The sequence below is a fragment of the Tupaia chinensis genome, unplaced genomic scaffold (genome assembly GCF_000334495.1).
Source record: "Tupaia chinensis unplaced genomic scaffold, TupChi_1.0 Scaffold139431_1, whole genome shotgun sequence".
Lineage (NCBI taxonomy): Eukaryota > Metazoa > Chordata > Mammalia > Scandentia > Tupaiidae > Tupaia > Tupaia belangeri.
Genome location: NW_006199316.1, coordinates 1,650,587 through 1,669,928, shown reverse-complemented (window position 1 = coordinate 1,669,928; position 19,342 = coordinate 1,650,587). Strand labels below are relative to the sequence as shown.

The 19,342-nt window shown below is 47.9% G+C and overlaps 1 protein-coding gene across 1 annotated transcript in view; it reads left to right on the top strand.

The window, feature by feature from the left end:
• Positions 1-19,342, top strand: part of TENM4 (teneurin transmembrane protein 4) — a 665,800-nt gene that overhangs the window by 612,827 nt on the left and 33,631 nt on the right. The window contains 1 exon segment of the mRNA XM_027765687.1: positions 6,006-6,883. Coding sequence (XP_027621488.1) covers positions 6,006-6,883 — 878 coding nt within the window.

Sequence of the window (19,342 nt, the reverse complement as noted above, 5' to 3'; positions counted from 1 at the left end):
GAAAGACTTTGCCATACCACACAAAAGATTTGGGGCCCTAGGTGGGCACCAGGAGCCCATTGTAGGCCCAAGAGAGTGACCCGCTGGCTACCAAGCATGTCCTGAGTCTGTCCTGTGATGACCTGGTGAGGGCCATGGCCATGTCCTTTCTGGCTAGATCTTTCAGCAGGGCCCAGCCTGTGCTGAATCAATGAGCATCCTGTGAACATTACCAAGACCTAGGAGGTCAGGAGGTGCGAATCACGTGAGATTACAAATTGAGCTCCAGCAACACCTTGCTATTTAAGCCCCCAGAGGTTGAGTGGAGCCTGCAAATGGCACATATAGACAAGACCACAGCCTTTCCACCAGCTATGGCCCTCCTTCCAGCCCCCCTAGTCACACCAGCCTCTGGTACTGTCGTGTGTCCCTGGGCCCCTGCCCCAGAGCCCCATCGCCACTGCTGGCAGCCCCGGCACCCACGTCACAACCCTGTCGGATGCTGGTGCCATTTCCTTCTGCCCCAACCCGTGATTGTTACGCTCCAGAGTGGGGTCTGCTCTCTGCCACTCGTCTTTGTGATCTGGCAAGCTTCCCTTTGCTGGCTCAAGAGTCTCCCTCTCCAGTCTGTGAACAAGCTGGAATTACCCGTCAGGAAGCCATCACGCCCGAAGGATGTGCATACAAGTATTTTCAATTCGCAAAATGGGTCCTCAGCCAGCCAGCACACGGTGCCAACAGTTTTTCTATCCACACATTGGAAGATTGTTTAACTTTAGATAAAGATGGTGCCAAGCAGTCAGAGCAAAGACTTGGAAGATCACTGGCACATAGCAGAGGGGGGTGGGGACCAACAGAAACCCACACATAGGTTCATGAATCCTGGATTGGGATCTCAGTACCTCCCACCCTCACTACCTACATCTGACTCTAAGTGCAAGATTTATTTTTTTTAACCAAACGCTCCAGACACTGGCATCTATTTTTATATTTTTATATGTGTGTGTGCTCAGCGGGTACTTGCTATCATTCCCAGAGCTGTGTCAGAAACACCTAGCTCCTCTGCTGTTCCATGGAGTGCAGGGAGGTGAGCCAGAGAGAGGGGAATGCACCTCGGTGTGAAGGAGAGAGTCAAGGAGCTTGTACCAGCTTCCCTGGGAAGAGACAAAGACCAGGCCCAAAGAGAAACCAGATGGAGGCCTCGAGAAGGAAGGGAAGATGTTGCCGCCCATTGACTAGGGTTCACTCTTAGCTCTGCAGGGTGCAGCCATCCCATGGCCTGGCTGTTCCTAGGGTCTAACACGAGAACCCATTACGTGCCGGGTGCTCTGCTAGGAGCAGGGATACAGAGATGAGTGTGACTCTCCCTTCTTATTTAGCTGCCCAGTAATGCCCGTTCACAGGTAAGGAAACTGAGGCTAGGTGAATGAAAGACATTGACAGATGCAGAGCCCTGCAGTTGGGGCCATTAGGGCTGTGGGAATATTTTTAGTGAAGTTATATACAGAAGGAGGCTAGTGCAGAGCCTGGTAACTAGTAATAGGATGTAAATATTAGTTCCCTTTATAATGTACAAAGAACTTTGCCTATACTGTCATGCTTGATCCTCACAACTACCCGGCGTAGTGTTCATTACCCCCTTTCACATCTGTGGAAGGAAGTGCAGTGTTGAAGGAACTTGCACACAATGACCCATCCAGCAGTTGTGAACTGCACAGGAAGCCAGGCAGCCTGACCCCAACCCTCGCTCACGCTGTGCCATTCACTGGTCACTCATTCACTCATTCATTGATTTGGCCACTCATCATTTTTGCAAACAAATCATTCTGGAAGAAGAGAGTCAGCCCAGGCTAGCCAGTTATGTGGTAGCTAAGATAGCTAGACCCCACATCACGTGGCCAAGTGAGCAGTTCGAGTCCTAGACCCAACGAGTTTGGAAACTGTGTGTGCGTGTGTGTGTATGTGCATGTGTGTGTGTATGTGTGCGTATACAGAAGGAGGCTAGTGCAGAGCCTGGTAACTAGTAATAGGATGTAAATATTAGTTCCCTTTATAATGTACAAAGAACTTTGCCTATACTGTCATGCTTGATCCTCACAACTACCCGGCGTAGTGTTCATTACCCCCTTTCACATCTGTGGAAGGAAGTGCAGTGTTGAAGGAACTTGCACACAATGACCCATCCAGCAGTTGTGAACTGCACAGGAAGCCAGGCAGCCTGACCCCAACCCTCGCTCACGCTGTGCCATTCACTGGTCACTCATTCACTCATTCATTGATTTGGCCACTCATCATTTTTGCAAACAAATCATTCTGGAAGAAGAGAGTCAGCCCAGGCTAGCCAGTTATGTGGTAGCTAAGATAGCTAGACCCCACATCACGTGGCCAAGTGAGCAGTTCGAGTCCTAGACCCAACGAGTTTGGAAACTGTGTGTGCGTGTGTGTGTATGTGCATGTGTGTGTGTATGTGTGCGTGTGTGTGTATGTGCATATGTGTGTGTATGTGTGTGCGTGTCCAGAATTTCAAAAGGAGAAATAGAGAAGGGAATGGGATGTGACTGTCTCCCAGGAGGGGTGCTTTTCCTCCCACTGAACGCAAGCACCCTCTAGCGAATGTTTAAAAATAAATAAAAAGAAATACATTTAAAAATGAAAGGAGAGAAGCAGCTCCAAGTGCTTGAACAAAGGCAGGGAATGCTCCGGGGACAGGGAGGGGGAGCTCCATTCAGTACAAGGCCCATAGCAAATGGGAGCAAGAGGACTCCAGATGTCAGCGTCCTTCCATCAGGTGAGAGAAACAGCGCCTCGGCACAGCGCTCACTAATAGGGAGGTGAGTCAGAGGGCTGTGGGAGTGTCTGGTCCAGAGTCCCGCAGGCCACGCCACTGGGCGAGGGCCCTCTCCAAGGGCAGTGTCTGTCTCCTCTGCCAGGCACTCCTGCGCACGGGACCTACAGGGAGCTCGTGGATTGTGCTCCTGGTTCGCCTCTTCCTCTTTCTTCTCCCTTCTCCCTCCCCACTGGCCCGTCAGGGAGCCATCATTTCATCATCATGACAGGCAGAAAGGTCTCAGCAAGCAGGTCCCCAAGGTGCCACAGGACCAGAGGGCATAAAATATTTAGCGGCCAGTGTTGACAAGAAATGGGTTTTAAGAAATTGAAAATTCCCCTGTCACTTTAGAGCAAATCGTGTTCTTGATGCAGCCGAAAGCTGTGCCAGGAGGCTGTGCTTCAGAGAGTGCTGGGGATGGCAAGCAGCAGCCCTGGCTAGGCACCATGGTGTCCGCAGCCACGTTTTCTGGGCACACGGGGCCAAGAACTGGGAGCGAGGGGCCAAGAAGGCTTTAGGAAGCAGGATCCAAGGACCAGGCACTGAAGAACTGAGGAAGGCCCACCCCGTCCTGGGACAGGTGTATAGAATTTATTAGCATTTCCTTTTACTTGCAAACTACCGCATGCACAGTGTGGAAAATATTGAATGTTAGAAACAAAAAAGAAGAACATTCAAAGCATTTTTTATCTCAGTACCATTAATATTTTTGATATACAAGAGGATTTCCAATAGTTCATGGAAAGTGGAGTTAAAGTACAAGTTTATTTATTTATTTATATTGGAGAGGTTTTTTGCGATAGGGCACGTGCACTCACCAGACAGATAGAGAGAGACAGAGAGACAGAAAGCGAGAAATCACCCCCCAGGGGGGATGGCCACGCCGCAATCCATTCTCCTCTTGGGATCTTGGGCACGCACGCACGCATGCCCAGAGTGAGTTTTAAGCTACCAGGTCCGGGTTGCGAGCCGCAGTCAACTACATGGGACTCCGGCGACATAGCCATTACACTAACTGCTGGTCCCAAGTACAAGTTTATTTTGATAGCAAAAAAGTTGAAATCAATGCAGAAGTTTTTCATAATCCAAATTTTCCGTGTACTTTTTGAAGACTCGGCTCCCCATATAAGTCTCGAGCTTTTCATCTTCTCTCTATCCATAATCTGTCTAATTTATTGTTAGTATTTTTCTCCAGTTGCTATCAAACTGGGCTTACAGTTCTCCAGCCTGTTCGTTCTATTTAATACCTAGCAGTCATTTCTCCATGTCTTTAAATACTCATCTTTAACATCACCTTTAAGAATGGCACACAGTATTTTAACCTGTGGGCAAACTAAATGTACTGTAATTTATTTTGCCCATTTTCTATTGTCGGGCATTTGATTTGGTTCCATTTTTCACCATATTGAAAATATACGGGGCAAACATTCTTGTACAGGATACAGGAGTTAAGTTCTCGGAAGAGAAACTTACTCTTGTAAGTATGCCTTTGTAACTTCTTACCTAAAGGTATGCCTTTGAGAGCAGCAGGTGGCATGGAGGTTAAGGTGGTTGGCTCCCACACGGCTCACTTCATGGTTCTAGTCCCTGACTCTGCAGCTTGACAGACACACCAGACACATGTATATGCATGCCAGAAGTCCTGAGAGGGGAAGGGATTGTGGCATGGCCATCCTCCCTAGGGGGTGTCTCTGTCTCTCTTCTTCAGTGAGTGCACATGCCCTATAGTAAAACTAAAATAAATAAGTAAAATAAAAAGAAAAGTATGCATTTGTGTAAGTCAGCCCCCATGGACTGCATGCCAAGGGTTTACAGGACTCAGGAACCTCAGGGGATGAGTCTTCAGGTGGGCAGAAACATCGGCAGGGGCAGCACCTGTTGGGCCTTCCAGCCCCACACGGCATGATTGGACCTCTACACACCCGAGGTAGAGGGCTCCCCTTAGTGCCAGCACCTCTCGGTGTGACAGAGCTAGCCTCCAGCCTTTACATCCACTGAGCAAAACATTCCTGCCCCTGAGCCCGCTGGCTGCCATCCTCAGGGTGTCCCCTTAGAGGCTCACCACAATCCTTGCCAGTCTCCCCCATTGTCTCAGAAGAGGCTCGGTGTGGGGCCCAAGACCTCTGAACCCCCAGTTCCCTCTGCCACCGTTATTAACCCCTTCTAGGAGGACCCATTCTCTGAAGTATTAGAAACCATTATCTACAGCAGGGCTTCACAGACTTCACACACAGAAATCCCTGGGCCTCTGGCTGCATGCAGAAACAGGTTCCACAGATCCAGACTGAGGCCTGCCGGGCTGAGGCCTGCTGAGCTGAGGCCTGTGAGGCTGCATTCAGACCAGCTCCAGGGATGCCCAGGCTGTGGGCCATGGTTATCAAGGAGCAAGGATCCAGTTGCCATTTCCAACCCCATGTTAGGATGCCGAGGAAGCTTTTTGAAATAATGCCTGAGCCCTACACCCAAAGATCTGATTGAACTGACCCAGTGGGATGTGAGTACCACTATTTTCTTAAATCTCCACACATCACCTGATTATGGGGCCTGATGCAAGCATCACTAGTCTAGAACTATGTCAGAAAGAGGCATGGCTGTCTTGGCTTTCCATTCCCCAGCACCTAGCCATGTGTTAATCCGTGAGCTCAGGGAAATGAGAGATCATCTTTTATACATGGGTCATATCAACTATTTATGAGAAGTCTGTTTTAAGCCTCAACAACTCCTACTTCACCCTCTGGACTCCATCTGCCGCCCCTCCCTCCTTCATGCCGTCAGCCACCTCTGTTGAGTGCTGGCTGTGGGTCAGGCGCTCTGCACTATGGCCCTTCCTGTTTTCCCAACACGAAGACTAAGGCTCAGAGAGGCAAGTAACTTGCCCAAGGTCATAAGTGGTGGAGCTAGGATCTGAACCCAGGTCTGTCAACTCCAAAGTCCATCTTCTTGCCTACTTTTTTGTTGCTGCTGTTATCCCTCCTTGCTGTTTTGTCGGTCTAATGGAGACCAGCAGGTGTTTCCGCAGCATCTGTTGCATGGTTTCACTCTGATCGGGGGCTGATGCTCCACTGGTCATGATGGGTTGTATGAGGACTAGGCAATATACAGGAAGGCACTTTGGACACTGCTATGGGCCATAGGGGATATGGGATGGTTAGGGTGGGCATCCCGCCAGTCATTTGAGTGTCGGTGTCTCCATTGTCAGGTTCGCCTGGAGTGGCCCACTGACTTAGCCATCAACCCGATGGACAACTCCCTTTATGTCCTCGACAACAACGTGGTCCTGCAAATCTCTGAAAACCATCAAGTACGCATCGTCGCTGGGAGGCCCATGCACTGCCAGGTCCCTGGCATCGACCACTTCGTGCTGAGCAAGGTGGCCATCCACGCCACCCTGGAGTCGGCCACAGCCTTGGCTGTTTCACACAATGGGGTCCTGTATATTGCCGAGACTGATGAGAAGAAGATCAACCGCATCAGGCAGGTCACGACTAACGGAGAGATCTCCCTCGTCGCGGGGGCCCCCAGTGGCTGTGACTGTAAAAATGATGCCAACTGTGATTGTTTCTCTGGTGACGATGGTTATGCCAAGGATGCCAAGCTGAACACCCCATCTTCCTTGGCCGTGTGTGCTGATGGCGAGCTCTACGTGGCTGACCTGGGGAATATCCGAATTCGATTTATCCGGAAGAACAAGCCTTTCCTCAACACTCAGAATATGTACGAGCTGTCCTCACCAATCGACCAGGAGCTGTACCTGTTCGACACCAGTGGCAAGCATCTGTACACCCAGAGCCTGCCCACAGGAGACTACCTGTACAACTTCACCTACACTGGGGATGGCGATGTCACACTCATCACAGACAACAATGGCAACATGGTGAACGTTCGCCGAGACTCTACCGGGATGCCTCTCTGGCTGGTGGTCCCAGATGGCCAGGTGTACTGGGTGACCATGGGCACCAACAGTGCACTCAAAAGTGTGACCACACAAGGCCATGAGCTGGCCATGATGACCTACCATGGCAACTCTGGCCTTCTGGCAACAAAAAGCAATGAAAATGGATGGACGACATTTTATGAGTAAGTATCAAGACAGGGCCTTTGGCGGCTTTGAGTCATTAGACGGCACGTAGGTTTAGAGGTCTATCGATGGAGTGTTAATTTGAGGATGTATTTCATTTGAATTCAGGGTTTTAAATGCAAACCATGACCCAGAATATGTTCACATGTTCATGTCCCAGATGGTTTCCCCTAGGGAAGAAGTGGGATAGTGAAGAAGGCGTGAGCTTTGGAGTCACAGGGGCTGGGGTTCAATCCCAGCTCTACCATGGACTTAACCTCTCTGGGCCTCAATTTCCACATGCAGATTGTGTAATGGTTACATTACTGGACTCCCAAGTAGCTGACTGCAGTTCGAGTCCCAGACCTGGAGGCTTGAAACCCACACTGGTCGCACATGCATGTGTGCCCAGAATCCCAAGAGGAGAATGGAGGAGAAAGGATAGCGGTGTAGCCACCACCCTCAGGGGGTGATTTCTTGCTTTCTGTGTGTGTGTCTCTCTCTCCTTCCCCCCAGCAAGCACACACACCTATAGCAAAAATATCTCTCTCAAAAACAATTAATAAAAAGTACTTGATAAAGTGCAAGCATCTTCATATGACCACCATGTAGAAATATAGCAATGTGGATGAATTTTCCACATGATCGAGTTTCACATCTTCAACTTCAAAAAAAAAAAAAGGTTTTTATTTTAACCACTTTAGATGAAACTTCTTTTTTTCTTAATTTATTTATTATCATCCTAATCTTGTTTATATTACGTTGAATCGCATATACCTTTTCAATGTTTTACATTGCTTTTTCAAAAGGGAATGCCATGCATGTCAGTCAATACAGAGACATTAACAGCCCCACTTCTTCATCCAATAACTTTGCATTTTTCCCGATCATTATTATTATTCCGATTATGTTTTTAACCAGTCAATCACTATTTTTCATTTTGCTTGTAAAAACACTTTACCCATCGTGAAATACTTCTCAGACCAATCCAGTTGAGAATACTGTACACGTCATCATCAACAGGTAATAAGCCGTATCTGTGTCCCACTAACGTCCTGCCTCTCTATTTGTTCTCTCGCTCTCTTTCTCTATAGTCTTCTCTTCACCCCCCCCATTCCATAGATAAAACTTCTTATAAAGTACATAGTATGCCATCTTTCTCAAATACATTATTCAGATGTAATGAAACCTTGCTTTTTAAAAGTCAAGGACATTAACCAGAAACGTAGCAATTGCGTACTGTGTTATAATATGAAGAGAGCTTCCAGGGAGTGGGAAAGTGGGGATATAGGCCCCTTTGCTCCCGGCTGAAGTGATTTTGAACTGTGATTTTCTTAGCTCCTCTATCCAATGGGCAGTTGTACCACCTCCTCCCTCAGTGTGGCACCATCAAGTCACCAGTGTCCATCCCATGTAGCTGTCCCCCTGTCCTTCCCTCCAGCATAGGGCCTCTCAAGTGGTGTGGTCAGAGAACCAGAAGTTCTGTTTATTACCATCCAAGCCCAAATTAAGTGTATTTATATCTGGAGTGATCCTCCTTGAGAATGAATTTTTAAGTTTCTTTCTGAGGTTTTAGGCAGTCTAAGACAACGGAAAGTGCTAGGAACCAGCCTTGCTGAGTGTCAGCCGAGGACTGAGAACTGTCACTGCCCTTAATTTTCTCCACAGCTCTGGAAGATGGGTGACGGGAGCCTTTTCACTGAAGCAGGAACTGGTTTGCTTATTGTTACATAGTGACAATGTGGCAGAACAGGGGTCACAGCCCGTGTCTGCCGGATGCCAGCGCCCAGGCTTCTCCAGCTGCACCCTGCTGCCTTTCCCCCTCTCAGCACTGAGTTTGCTAATCCCAAGTGAACTCGAACCTGAACCCTAAATCTTTTTCAAGCTTGCTCAAGCGTCCGTTTCCCATAGTCCTAGACTCCAAAGGAAAGGGGTCTATAATCGACTTTTAGATATAATTTGCACAAAAAATGTCACAGCAATTTGTACAGAGTTCACTGGCTAAATTCCTTTTTCCAAACAGGGGCCTTGTTAATTACAAAGAAAAGACAAAGATCCAGGAAAACAGCAATTATCTTGATTAACTCATCGAAATGGAAATACGCTAAATAATTCAATTTTCCCCCACTGCCCGATGGAAATCTCTTATACATTATTTACCTAACACAGGGGTTTCTTTGTCAGAGCACATCGGTGCACTTAATTAGTCCCCTAGGTCACTCTCTCAGATCCCAAACCAAGAGCTTACACATCACGGCTCCCATTTCTATCCATCACCCCTGAAATCTAAAACCACTTCCTACGCCTCTACCAAAAGGATCCACCCTCTCTTTCATGATGAAACATACAGTATGATGTTTCATGAGAAAGAGGCATTATTAGTCGCTTTATTGTATAAAATGGCATGCGGGATTCCAAGGAGACCACCCCCTGGCAGGATTTAGGAGATATGGTCCTTAGTGCTACAAACCGGAAGAGAAAGCCTACAGTAGAAAGGGATGCTCCTAGGCTGACCCCATGGTCTCATGGCTAAGGGAGCTAGATCCCACATGAACAACCACAGTTCCAATCCCGCCCACGGTGGCTTGAAAAACACATTGGAAATGTTTGAGGTGCATGTTTGCCCTAAATCCTGACAAGAAGAGGAGAAGGAATTGGTGGGGTATGACCATGCCCCTTGAGGGGGTGCTTTCTCTTTCTTCCCTGCTCACTGTCTGTCACTCTCTGTTTGGCAAGCACACAAGACCTCTAACAATGAAACATTTTTAAAAAGAAAGGGAAGTTTTCTTTTTTTCTTTTTTTGGAGAGGTTTTTGCTATAGGGCGTGTGCGTTCGCCAGACAGACAGTGAGATAGAAAACGAGAAATCACCCCCCAGAGGGGATGACCATGCCACAATCCCTTCTCCTCCGTTCTCCTCTCGGGATCTTGGACACACACGCACACGTGCCCAACGTGAGTTTAAGCCGCCGGGTCCAGGACGCGAACCGCAGTCAACTATGTGGGAGTCCAGTGACATAGCCATTATGCTAACTGCTGGGAAGTTTTCTCTTTTTTAAGATCCAACTGTGTACCAGGCATTTTGCAATTTAATCTTCACAGCAGCCATGAACAGTAGGAATTATCCACATTTTTTAGTATGAACAAACCAAGGCACAGAGAGGCTAGGCCACAAGCCTGCATCACGCAGCGAGCACATGGCAGAGTCAGAGCACGAGTGCACGAACTTTCAGCTGCCCTGGCAAGGTGCACCGACGTGATATCCTTGCGGCAGGTATTAAAACGGCTTCTGTTCCAGAGGGTCAGTCTGAGGCTCACAACTGCAATGAGCTATCACATGAAAAGCTCAGAGTGGGACTGATCATACCTACTCAGATAATAGTTGCTGCCGTCGCCGATGTCATTTCAAACAGTATTGGTAGCAGTACCAGTAATTGCGAAAACGTTGTTTGGGCCTAAAAAGTATTACCCAGGAGCAGTGACCAGACGTGTTCATTGAGGTAGGTGAGAAGCAGAAGTCAGGCAGAAAGAGAAAACTCAAGCGTCAAGTATGAGAGATGGAGGTATAAACTAGGGAGGAGCTAGGATCCCTGGGAACATGCGGAATGAGCTGGAAAATAGCATTGAGAGGGCCGAGGGAAGTGGCTCAGCCTAGACTGGGAACAAAGCAAGGGCACCAGATACCTGTTTTCACTAAATGTGAGCCTTGTGACTTGGGGGCTGGCTGGCTGGCTGCCACGCTGTAGTCTCAGCCACACAGAAATAATCCCTGCCCTGCCACATTTCTGGGCCATTGTGAGGATCAAGAAACTAAACAAAGACCCAAGTGAAAAAAAATTGGCAAAGATAAAGCTCCCTAGAAGGGTGTGGTGCTATTATTATTTTGGTTTCTTTTTCCTTTTTAGAGATTTTTGCTATAGGACACGTGTACTCATCAGAGAGACAGAAAGCAAGAAATCGCTCTCAAGGGGGGGATGGCCACGCAGCCATCTTCCATTCTCCTCTTGGGATTTTTGGGCACACACGCACACGCCGAAAGTGAGTTTCAAGCCGCCAGGTCCAGGACTCAGACCACAGTCAGCCATGCGGGAGTCCAGCGCCTTAACCACTAAGCTACCTGCTGACCCATGTTGGTGTCTCTTAAAAAGGATTTGGATAGGTTTGGCTTATGAACCATCGCTCTAGTCCAATTTCTTCCTTTAGTTCTTGAGGCAACTTAGTCGATTCTAACCCAAATGTTCTAATATAAAACAGAACAGAAAACAGCCCAGCTGGCTAGGACATGAGCTGTTAGTGAAACAGGTTTGCAGCTGGCTCTATGGATCCTCCTAACATTAAATGGTGTGTCTAACATAAGCTCCACACACTCCAGAGCAACTTGACCTAAGAGTCAGCAGCCCTGGAGGTTCAAGGTTATGCTTCTCAGCCCATGGGGCTGCTGGTAGAAGGCCTCTGTGTGGAGTCTGCCTCTCCTGTGCGTGGCATCATTACCTTCAGACTGGCTCCTGGTCAGATGGCATTTGGTGGCTAAGAAAATAGCCTAAGGAGCAAGAGGCAGGTCCCAAAGCTGACGTGCTCTGTGGCTAGGAGGAGGTGGCCCTGTGTCCTGCCCTGTGTCAGCTCCTGTTGTAATTATGCTTGTAGTAACTCCTATGAGACCCTTACCGATTCATTTCCACCAGGCATGGGGCTCGCCACGTAGCAGGTGCTCAGATGAGTGAAATGTAAGCTGAGGACGGAAGAGAGTGAGAAGAGAGGAGAGCTCATGCGTGTAGTGAAAAGAGTGCTCGAGTCAGAGCCCATCTCCAGCTGGCACGTGCTCCCAGCAGGACATAGATGTCCACGCCAAGGGTCCCAGTGAAAAGACGTGGCTTCCAGTTTGTGATCGGGGATATTAGAGCTGGGATTAGAGCTGGAAAGAGCGTCATTCCCAACCTTACAATGAGAAGAGCCACACGAAGGGCCAACGTTTGCATTTTCCTTAGACTCTTTCTCTGAGGTCACACAACAGCTCCCTGGTATGACTCTAAGGACAGAGAGCCTTCTACAGAAGGAGACCCAACTCCTGGAGCAGACACAACAAGAAGATTCAGCTGGGTGCCATCAGGAGTTTCCCACAGAAAAGAGGAAGAAAATGTGCCTTGTGGAAGGCGTGGGGAGGGGCGGAGTTACCTTCCTGCTCCACCCCAACCTTTCTCACTTCCTCTCCCATAAGGAACAACACCCTCCATGGGTAGCAAGAAGAGCAGCTGACACTCTGCCACTTAGGCTCTGGTGAAAACCCACTCAGCTAACTGAGGGAAGAAAGGAAAACAAAACTCCCGGGAGAACAGCAGGATGTGTAAGGACCCCCGAAGTACAGCCTGAGAAGAGGCAGGAGAACCGAGGAGGCCACGCCGCTGAGTCTCAAGGACACGTGTGTCCCCAGGACTGAGGCTTAATCAGAGCAACAGAGAACTCTTCGTCTACCGCCTACAGCTAGCTCAGACGCCAAACACCACCGTGCAGAGCACAGCACTGCCAGGAAAGAGATCAAAAACGGTTAAGAGCGTGGAAGGAGACCCCTCTGTGAGACACGGCACCTAGAGCTGAGGGTGGAGTAGACACTGAGAAGGAAAAAAGAAAAAAAACACAAAACAAAACACCCTCTGGCAAATCAGTTTGGCACCCAAAGCACGACTTGCTCAAGGAACTTATAGCACGTGATGCTCTGAGGTTAACCACAGAAACAACAAACTCCAAAGCCCAAACCCTAACTAAATGAACTCAGACCCACTCACTGAAGTCCTCATAGGAATGAAATGTGAGCTCAGGAGGGAAGAGAGCGACAGAAGAGGAGAGAACACACACGGAGCCAGAAGAGTGCTAGAGTCAGAGCCCGTCTCCAGCCGGCACATGCTCCCAATGACACGTGGGGATCAGAAGGAAACCCAAGTCCTCATTCTCTACTGTGCTGCTCCTTTCAACTGAACATAAAAAGAATAAGAGAAAGAAGCACATTCCCGAGAGACAGAGGCATCTCCAGACCACGGTCAGCGCTGACAGAGATGGCGAAATCATCTTTCAGAGAATTGAAAATACCTGTAATTACACTAAAGGCTCTAATGGAAAGGTGAAAGGTGTGCAAGATCACATGGGTTGTCGCAGCAGAGAGAGGGAAGCGAGAAGGAAGAATCACGTGGAAATAGAAGGGAAACAGTTACAGAGATGAAGAATGCCTTTGATGGGCTCAGAGCTCCTGATGACACAGTGGAAGAAAGGAGATAGAAATTACCCAAACTAAAACACAGGAGAAAAAGAATTTTAACAAATACAGGACAGGCCATTCACGAGCTGTGGGACAGAATCAAATGGCCTAATATACCTGTAATTGAAATTCAAGGAGCAGAGAGAGAGAAAGCAGGCCAGGAGCAATAGTGGAGAGAAGAATGGCCAGTAACTGTCCCTAATTAATAACAGACACCAAACCACAGATCCAAAAAGCTCAGAAAGCCCCAAGCAGAATAAAGACACACAGATTTCTAAGCATGTCATATTCGTGAATACAAAAAAAGAGAAAAAAATCTTGAAAGCATCTGGAGGATGTGGGGAGGCATTTTATAAGTGAGTCAAAGATAAATTACAACAAACTTCTCATCAGAACCCACGCAAGCTAGAAAGACAGAAATGCTAAAAAAAAAAAAAAAGAAAAGAAAAGAAAGAAACTGGCCATCCAGATACTAGACTCAGTAAAAACATCTTTTAGATTAAGTTTTGTTGTAGAGGTATAGGCAGGGACAAGGCAACCAGGAAAAGATCCTGAGGCACCCAAGGCTCTCCTCGGGCTAAAGGGCAAGATGGCGGAGGAGTAGGGTGTCCTTACTAAAGCCCAGTGGAGCTGTCACCCTGAAGGAGAAACTACCTAGAGGATGCTGGAATCATGGATACTTGCCACCCCTCATGGGGACATGGCACTGAAGCAGAGAGGGAATGGGAACACTCCTCTTGGTTTCCAGTTCTTGTCAGGACCTACCATTGACCTAACCCAACCAGTTCCGGTGACCCAGCAAGGGTTCCCTGGTGACACAGTCTTCAGGGCCCAGCCTCTATGGGCACAGAGTATAACAGAAAATGAATCTGCAAATAACCAGCACAGAGAGTGGCCAATATGTTTGACATATTGGACGTGGGCCACAGAGTCAGGGCTCCCTGCTAGCTCTACCTACACCCTATGCACTTCCCACCAGACATGCTTCCTCAGGTACATCACCAAGTGCTCAGACCCACAATGGGAGGGGGACCAGACCTGGGGACCCTGAAGGCCAGACTTCATTGCTGGGACTTGATTTTACAGTAAATTAGCAACAAGCACACGTTTTAATGCAGAAGCCAGAAAGTTCCCAGGCTCTGATACGGCTTTGGAGCAGCTAATGATGTGGCGACACCATCTATTACAGTGACCTAAGGCCAAGCTAGCTGTTAGTGTGCGCTGGTGTGCACTCTAATTATCCTCAGATGATCCAGGGTCCCATTCCCCTTGTGGGTGATGGGGTTGTTTGCAACAATCACAGATGAAAGTCATAAAAAAATCAAATCTTTATTTTCCGACCAAAAAGTTAAGATCAGCAGAAGTTTAGTATCAGAGAGGCAATTTGACGTTTTCCTCACTAGCTGCACATAGTAAGTGGCTTGAGACGAAGTATCGGGTGTGAAGAAGAAAACCTTGCAGTGTGTGTGAAGATACCCTTTAGCCGTCCTTATCTGAGCCCAGTTCACAGCGGCTATATGAATCTTTTATGTATTTTCTTTCACTGCACTCCAAAGATGCTCTGGGAAAGTGGAGTCAGTGGAAGGAAATAATGAAAAGCCAATCATCTGGCCATCTCTGTCAGACCCCCAAAGGGGGCCTGGCACCGCTGCAGTCAATTGCCTGGTAGCAGAGCATCGTGAAGGGACAGGTGCCAGTCTTCTTGGCCTTCTCGAGACTTCCAGACACTTCCTTCTTTAAGGTTTCGATTAGAAATGCCATCGCTTTTATTGGAAGTTTGATGAAAGGACTCATTCTTTAAGGTCAGACACTCCTGATTTTGAATCCATTGGGTTGTCTGAAAAATCACGGTGCATTTTTGCATAGAAAAACAGATCAGCAGTTGGCAGAATGGCCATGTTGCTGGACTCCCATATAGTCGACCGCAGTTTGAGTCCCGGACTCTGTGGCTTAAACTCACGCCGGGTGCATGTGTGTGCGTGCCCAAGATCCCGAGAGGAGAATGGAGGAGAAGGGATTGTGGCATGGTCATCCCCCTGGGGGGTGATTTCTTGCTTTCTGTCTCTCTGTCTTTCTGGTGAGCGCACACGCCCTATAGCAAAAATCTCTCCAAAAAAAAAAAAAAAAGGAAAGAAAAACAGAAAAAACACATCATGACTTTTCGGATGACCTCATACATTCCCCAACTAGCTGTGTGGTCTTGAGCAAGTTACTTACCCTCTCTGAGCCTCATCTTCGCCATTTATGAAATGATAACGACAATGCCTACCCCAAAAGAGGATTATGGGCATGGTGCTTGGTACCTAAAAGGTACTCTGAATATTAGTGAGCTTTCCTTTTTCAGATGGGAACACGGGGAAGATGGATCTTAGTTGCTCTTAAATCATGTCTTGAAATACCAATAATAATATTTGCTGTTTGTTTATGTATTTTTCTATTCAATAAATACATACTGAGTAACTTCTATGGGCTGGGTACCCCTCTAGGTACTGAGAATCCATGGTCCCTGCTCTCATGGAGCTCATGTTCTAGTAGCAAGAATCAGACAACAAGTAAACAAATGAGTCCGATAGAGACAGGACAGTAAGACGCTGTGATACAGATGGGTGGGGGGTCTCTTTTAGGAATGTTGGTCCCAGAAGCCTCCCTGAAGTGATAGCATTTGAACGGAAACATGAATGATGGAAGGAATAGCCATACCAAGAGCGGAGGGCGGGGAACAGCGTACGTGAGCACCCCAGCATGGACTGGGTGTAGCATTTAGGGGAACAGACGCAGGTGCAGGGTCACATAGCAGATACGGAGGAGCAAGGCACAGGTGAGATCAGGAAGAGCAGCAGGAAGGAGTCGGGCCTTGCAGCCCACCGTCGTTCTCATTATCAAGCATCTGGGACCAGCTCTCCAAATTCTTAGAACACAGTAGAAACCAAATGAAGTCCCTGCCCTCGGAGATTAGCAGTCCAGTGAGGGCAGCCCCCTGAGGTCCTGCAGGCCCTGGTAAGACATTGGCATTCCATTTTACATGTGTTACCTCTTTCGGTCTTCACAGCGTCTCTGTGAGAGGTGTTACTGTCCTCACTATCGAGAGGGAAGCAGAAGCTTGCTGAGGTTACGTTCCGTAGCCCGCCTGAAATACTATCATTTGTGGTGGTGGCTTGCTGGTTAGGAGGCAGACAGAACTGAGTGCCCATCCTTGAGGATCACACACACACACACATTTCTAGGCATATTATATTCAAACTAATGGGTACAAGTGCAGCAAATGTGGGGCCTGAGTGCAGAGCCTAGACCGTCCGGCCGCTCTTTCCATTCCTCTTGGTTAGAAAGAAAGTCTGCCCGGGCCTTGTGGGCTCCCATCACTCAAGCTGTGACAGGCGTAACTATGCACTTACCCAGAAGTCACCTCATCGTGGGATCAGGGCTTATAGCAGCCACTTAGAATTCACAGAGAGAAAAGACCTGTCCCACCTTGCTGAGAAAGCTCGTGGCAGCTCTGTAGCAGGGCAGAAAGGGGCCCGCAGAAGGCATGCCCCAGGCCAAAGGTGCTCAAGGCCCAGAGGATCCGCAGTGCCAACTCTTCCCATGCAGAGTCAGAAGGAACAGTGTTCTGATGGCATAATCACAGGTGTCGACCCATCAGCAGAGATCCAGTGGCATTTCTCAAGCTCTGGAAGATACTGAATGAATAAGAGACAAGGAAATTTTATAAATTGGTTGTTCTATTTGATATTCATTTAATGAAGGCATTTCAGTTCTTCTAGTGGAAAAATGCGAGGAGTAGAAATTACTGGTTTTTGGTCGCCTCACATGAAATGAAAACCAGATCTTGAAGGCACGAGGCCTTTTCATTGTATCTTCTTCAGGCTCAATTGAATTATGCATGGCAGGCTACCTTCAATAATAATTACAATCACCTGCCTTTATACGAAACTACTTTCTGTCTCTGAGACCAAAGCTCTGGGGAGCTGCCTTGGGAGATTGCAAAAGGATCATTTAAGCCAGAGCAGTGTTTCCATGTTTGTACATTCATCAGAGGTCTACTCTGTACCTACTGTGCGCCACGCTTCTGATGAGCCCTCCAAGTAAACGAACCATGGAAGGGGCCTTCACATCCAGTCTGGCATCTGCTCATTTGCTCCACCAACATTTCCTGCCTATCTTCTCTGTGCCTTCCCAATGCTGGTCAGGTAGAGATGAATGGAGAGCCAGCCCTCGGGTTGTGGTGGCGTCCAGGCAGCGTGACTGCAGATTCCCCTCAGCAGACCTGTAGCCAGGTGCTCACAGTCTGCAAAGGGAGAGAACTTGCTCATCAGCCTTTCAATACTGTATGCAGAGCACCACCGGGAGGAGGGCAAGCCCACGAGAGCTCTGTGAGGGGCATTTGAGCAAGACCTTGTTAGAAGTGGTGTTGAAATGACACCTGTCCCCTAGTTAGTAATCTCTCAAGTCTTACCTGTAGGACTCGGAAACAGCTTTCTAAATATTCATTTAATTGCACAGGTGCCTCACAGAGACCCAGAAGACAACTTTACCCCAGAAGTAAAAGCCAAGTAGTAGAAGAGTCCAGTAGGCAATGTGGGAAGACATGGATAGCTAACAGCTTAACCCAGGCTGTAATCTTGCACATGGGCAGAAGTCAGAAATATTAACAATAAGGGCCCAGCAGGTGGCGTGAAGGTTAAGAAACTGAATCTCACATGCCACCTTCCAAAGTTTGAGTCCTGCCCCTGGCGACTTTAAAATTACGCTGGGCACATGTATGTGCATGCCTAAAATCCTTAGAGGAAAGTGGAGAAGAGAGTGCAGCATGGGGAAGGGGGAATTTCTCACTTTCCCTCTCTTTGGTAAGCACATGTGCCCTATAGCAAAAACTTAAAAAAAAAAAAAAAAAAAGAAAGAAAGAAAGAAAAGCATATATGTGGGTGAAGACCTTTTTCTTATTCACAAAGAGGCTATTTTAAGCTTGCCTAAAAAGAAAAAAGAAAAGAAAGAAAGAAAAGTATATATTTGAGTGAAGACCTTTTTCTTATTCACAAAGAGGCTATTTTAAGCTTGCCTTTTTGCACTTCAGTATCCCCTAATTAAAAACAATGACTAAAATGTTAATGGCCCACTCTCTGCCATCTCCCCGTCACTTCTGTAGTAGGAGTGCAAGCAGTGATGGATACTTGCAAATGGTGGAACAGAAATGTTCATGGAAGACAGAGGCATTTTGGAAGTGAGCAGATCCGGTTTAGAGTTTCTGTTCTACCATCATGCTTATGAGCTTGTGCGACCCTGAGAAGACTTCGCTTTTCCACACCTCCAAAGAGGAGAGGATATATATCTTTTAGACTAGGACTAAACAAAAAATGTATTAATGAGGAGTCAGTGAAAGAAAGGATAAAGAGCACCCCGCACCATGCTTAGCGCACAGTAGCTGTCCAGTCATGGTAGCGCGCTCTTACCATTATCGGGGAATGCCGTCAGGATCAGCGATGTGCTTCAGAAAGACCACCCGAGAGCAAAGCTCTGGGTTCTGAGTCGCACGTGCATAAGCACTTAGTGCCAGTGTCAGATCCAGGCCAGATCCAGATCTAGCCTGAGTCCAGGCTCAAATACAGGGGTCCCTTTTCCTAGGGTCTATACCGTTCTAGGAAGGCCCTGAATAATAAAAAAAAATAATAAAATAATAAAAAAATTTATAACCAGTTCTTCAGGAGATGGCTTGCAGAAGGTATTTAAACATCAAACTTGACTATCACTTTTGGGGAGTTCCCCAGCTCTAAGATTCAGGGTTGTCCGTCCCAACATGGGTCACAATCATCCTAGCCCTCCACAAATAGGGTCTGGTTTACAGCCACGGGCCACTCCACAAATCCTCACAGGAGTCCCGGGCGGCACTGCTGTGAGGGGGTTGTCTCCACTGTTGGATTAGGAGAGGAAGACTCATTGTGGTAAACTACACCTGCAGTCGGGTATCAGCCGGCGAAGTCATGTCCTGAGAACTGAGTGCTGGGACCTGTGCAGGGAGACATGGGGCCATAGCAGTCCAGGAAGGAAGCAGAGCATACAACGTTGCTGCATGAGGTGGAGACACTCCTGCTACAGCAAGTCCACTTTCCTGTTAACTTAGCATGACCCTTTGGTTTCCAGGTATGACAGCTTCGGCCGCCTGACAAATGTGACCTTCCCTACTGGCCAGGTGGGCAGTTTTCCGAGCGGTACAGACAGGCCAAGGCACGCCCAGGGTG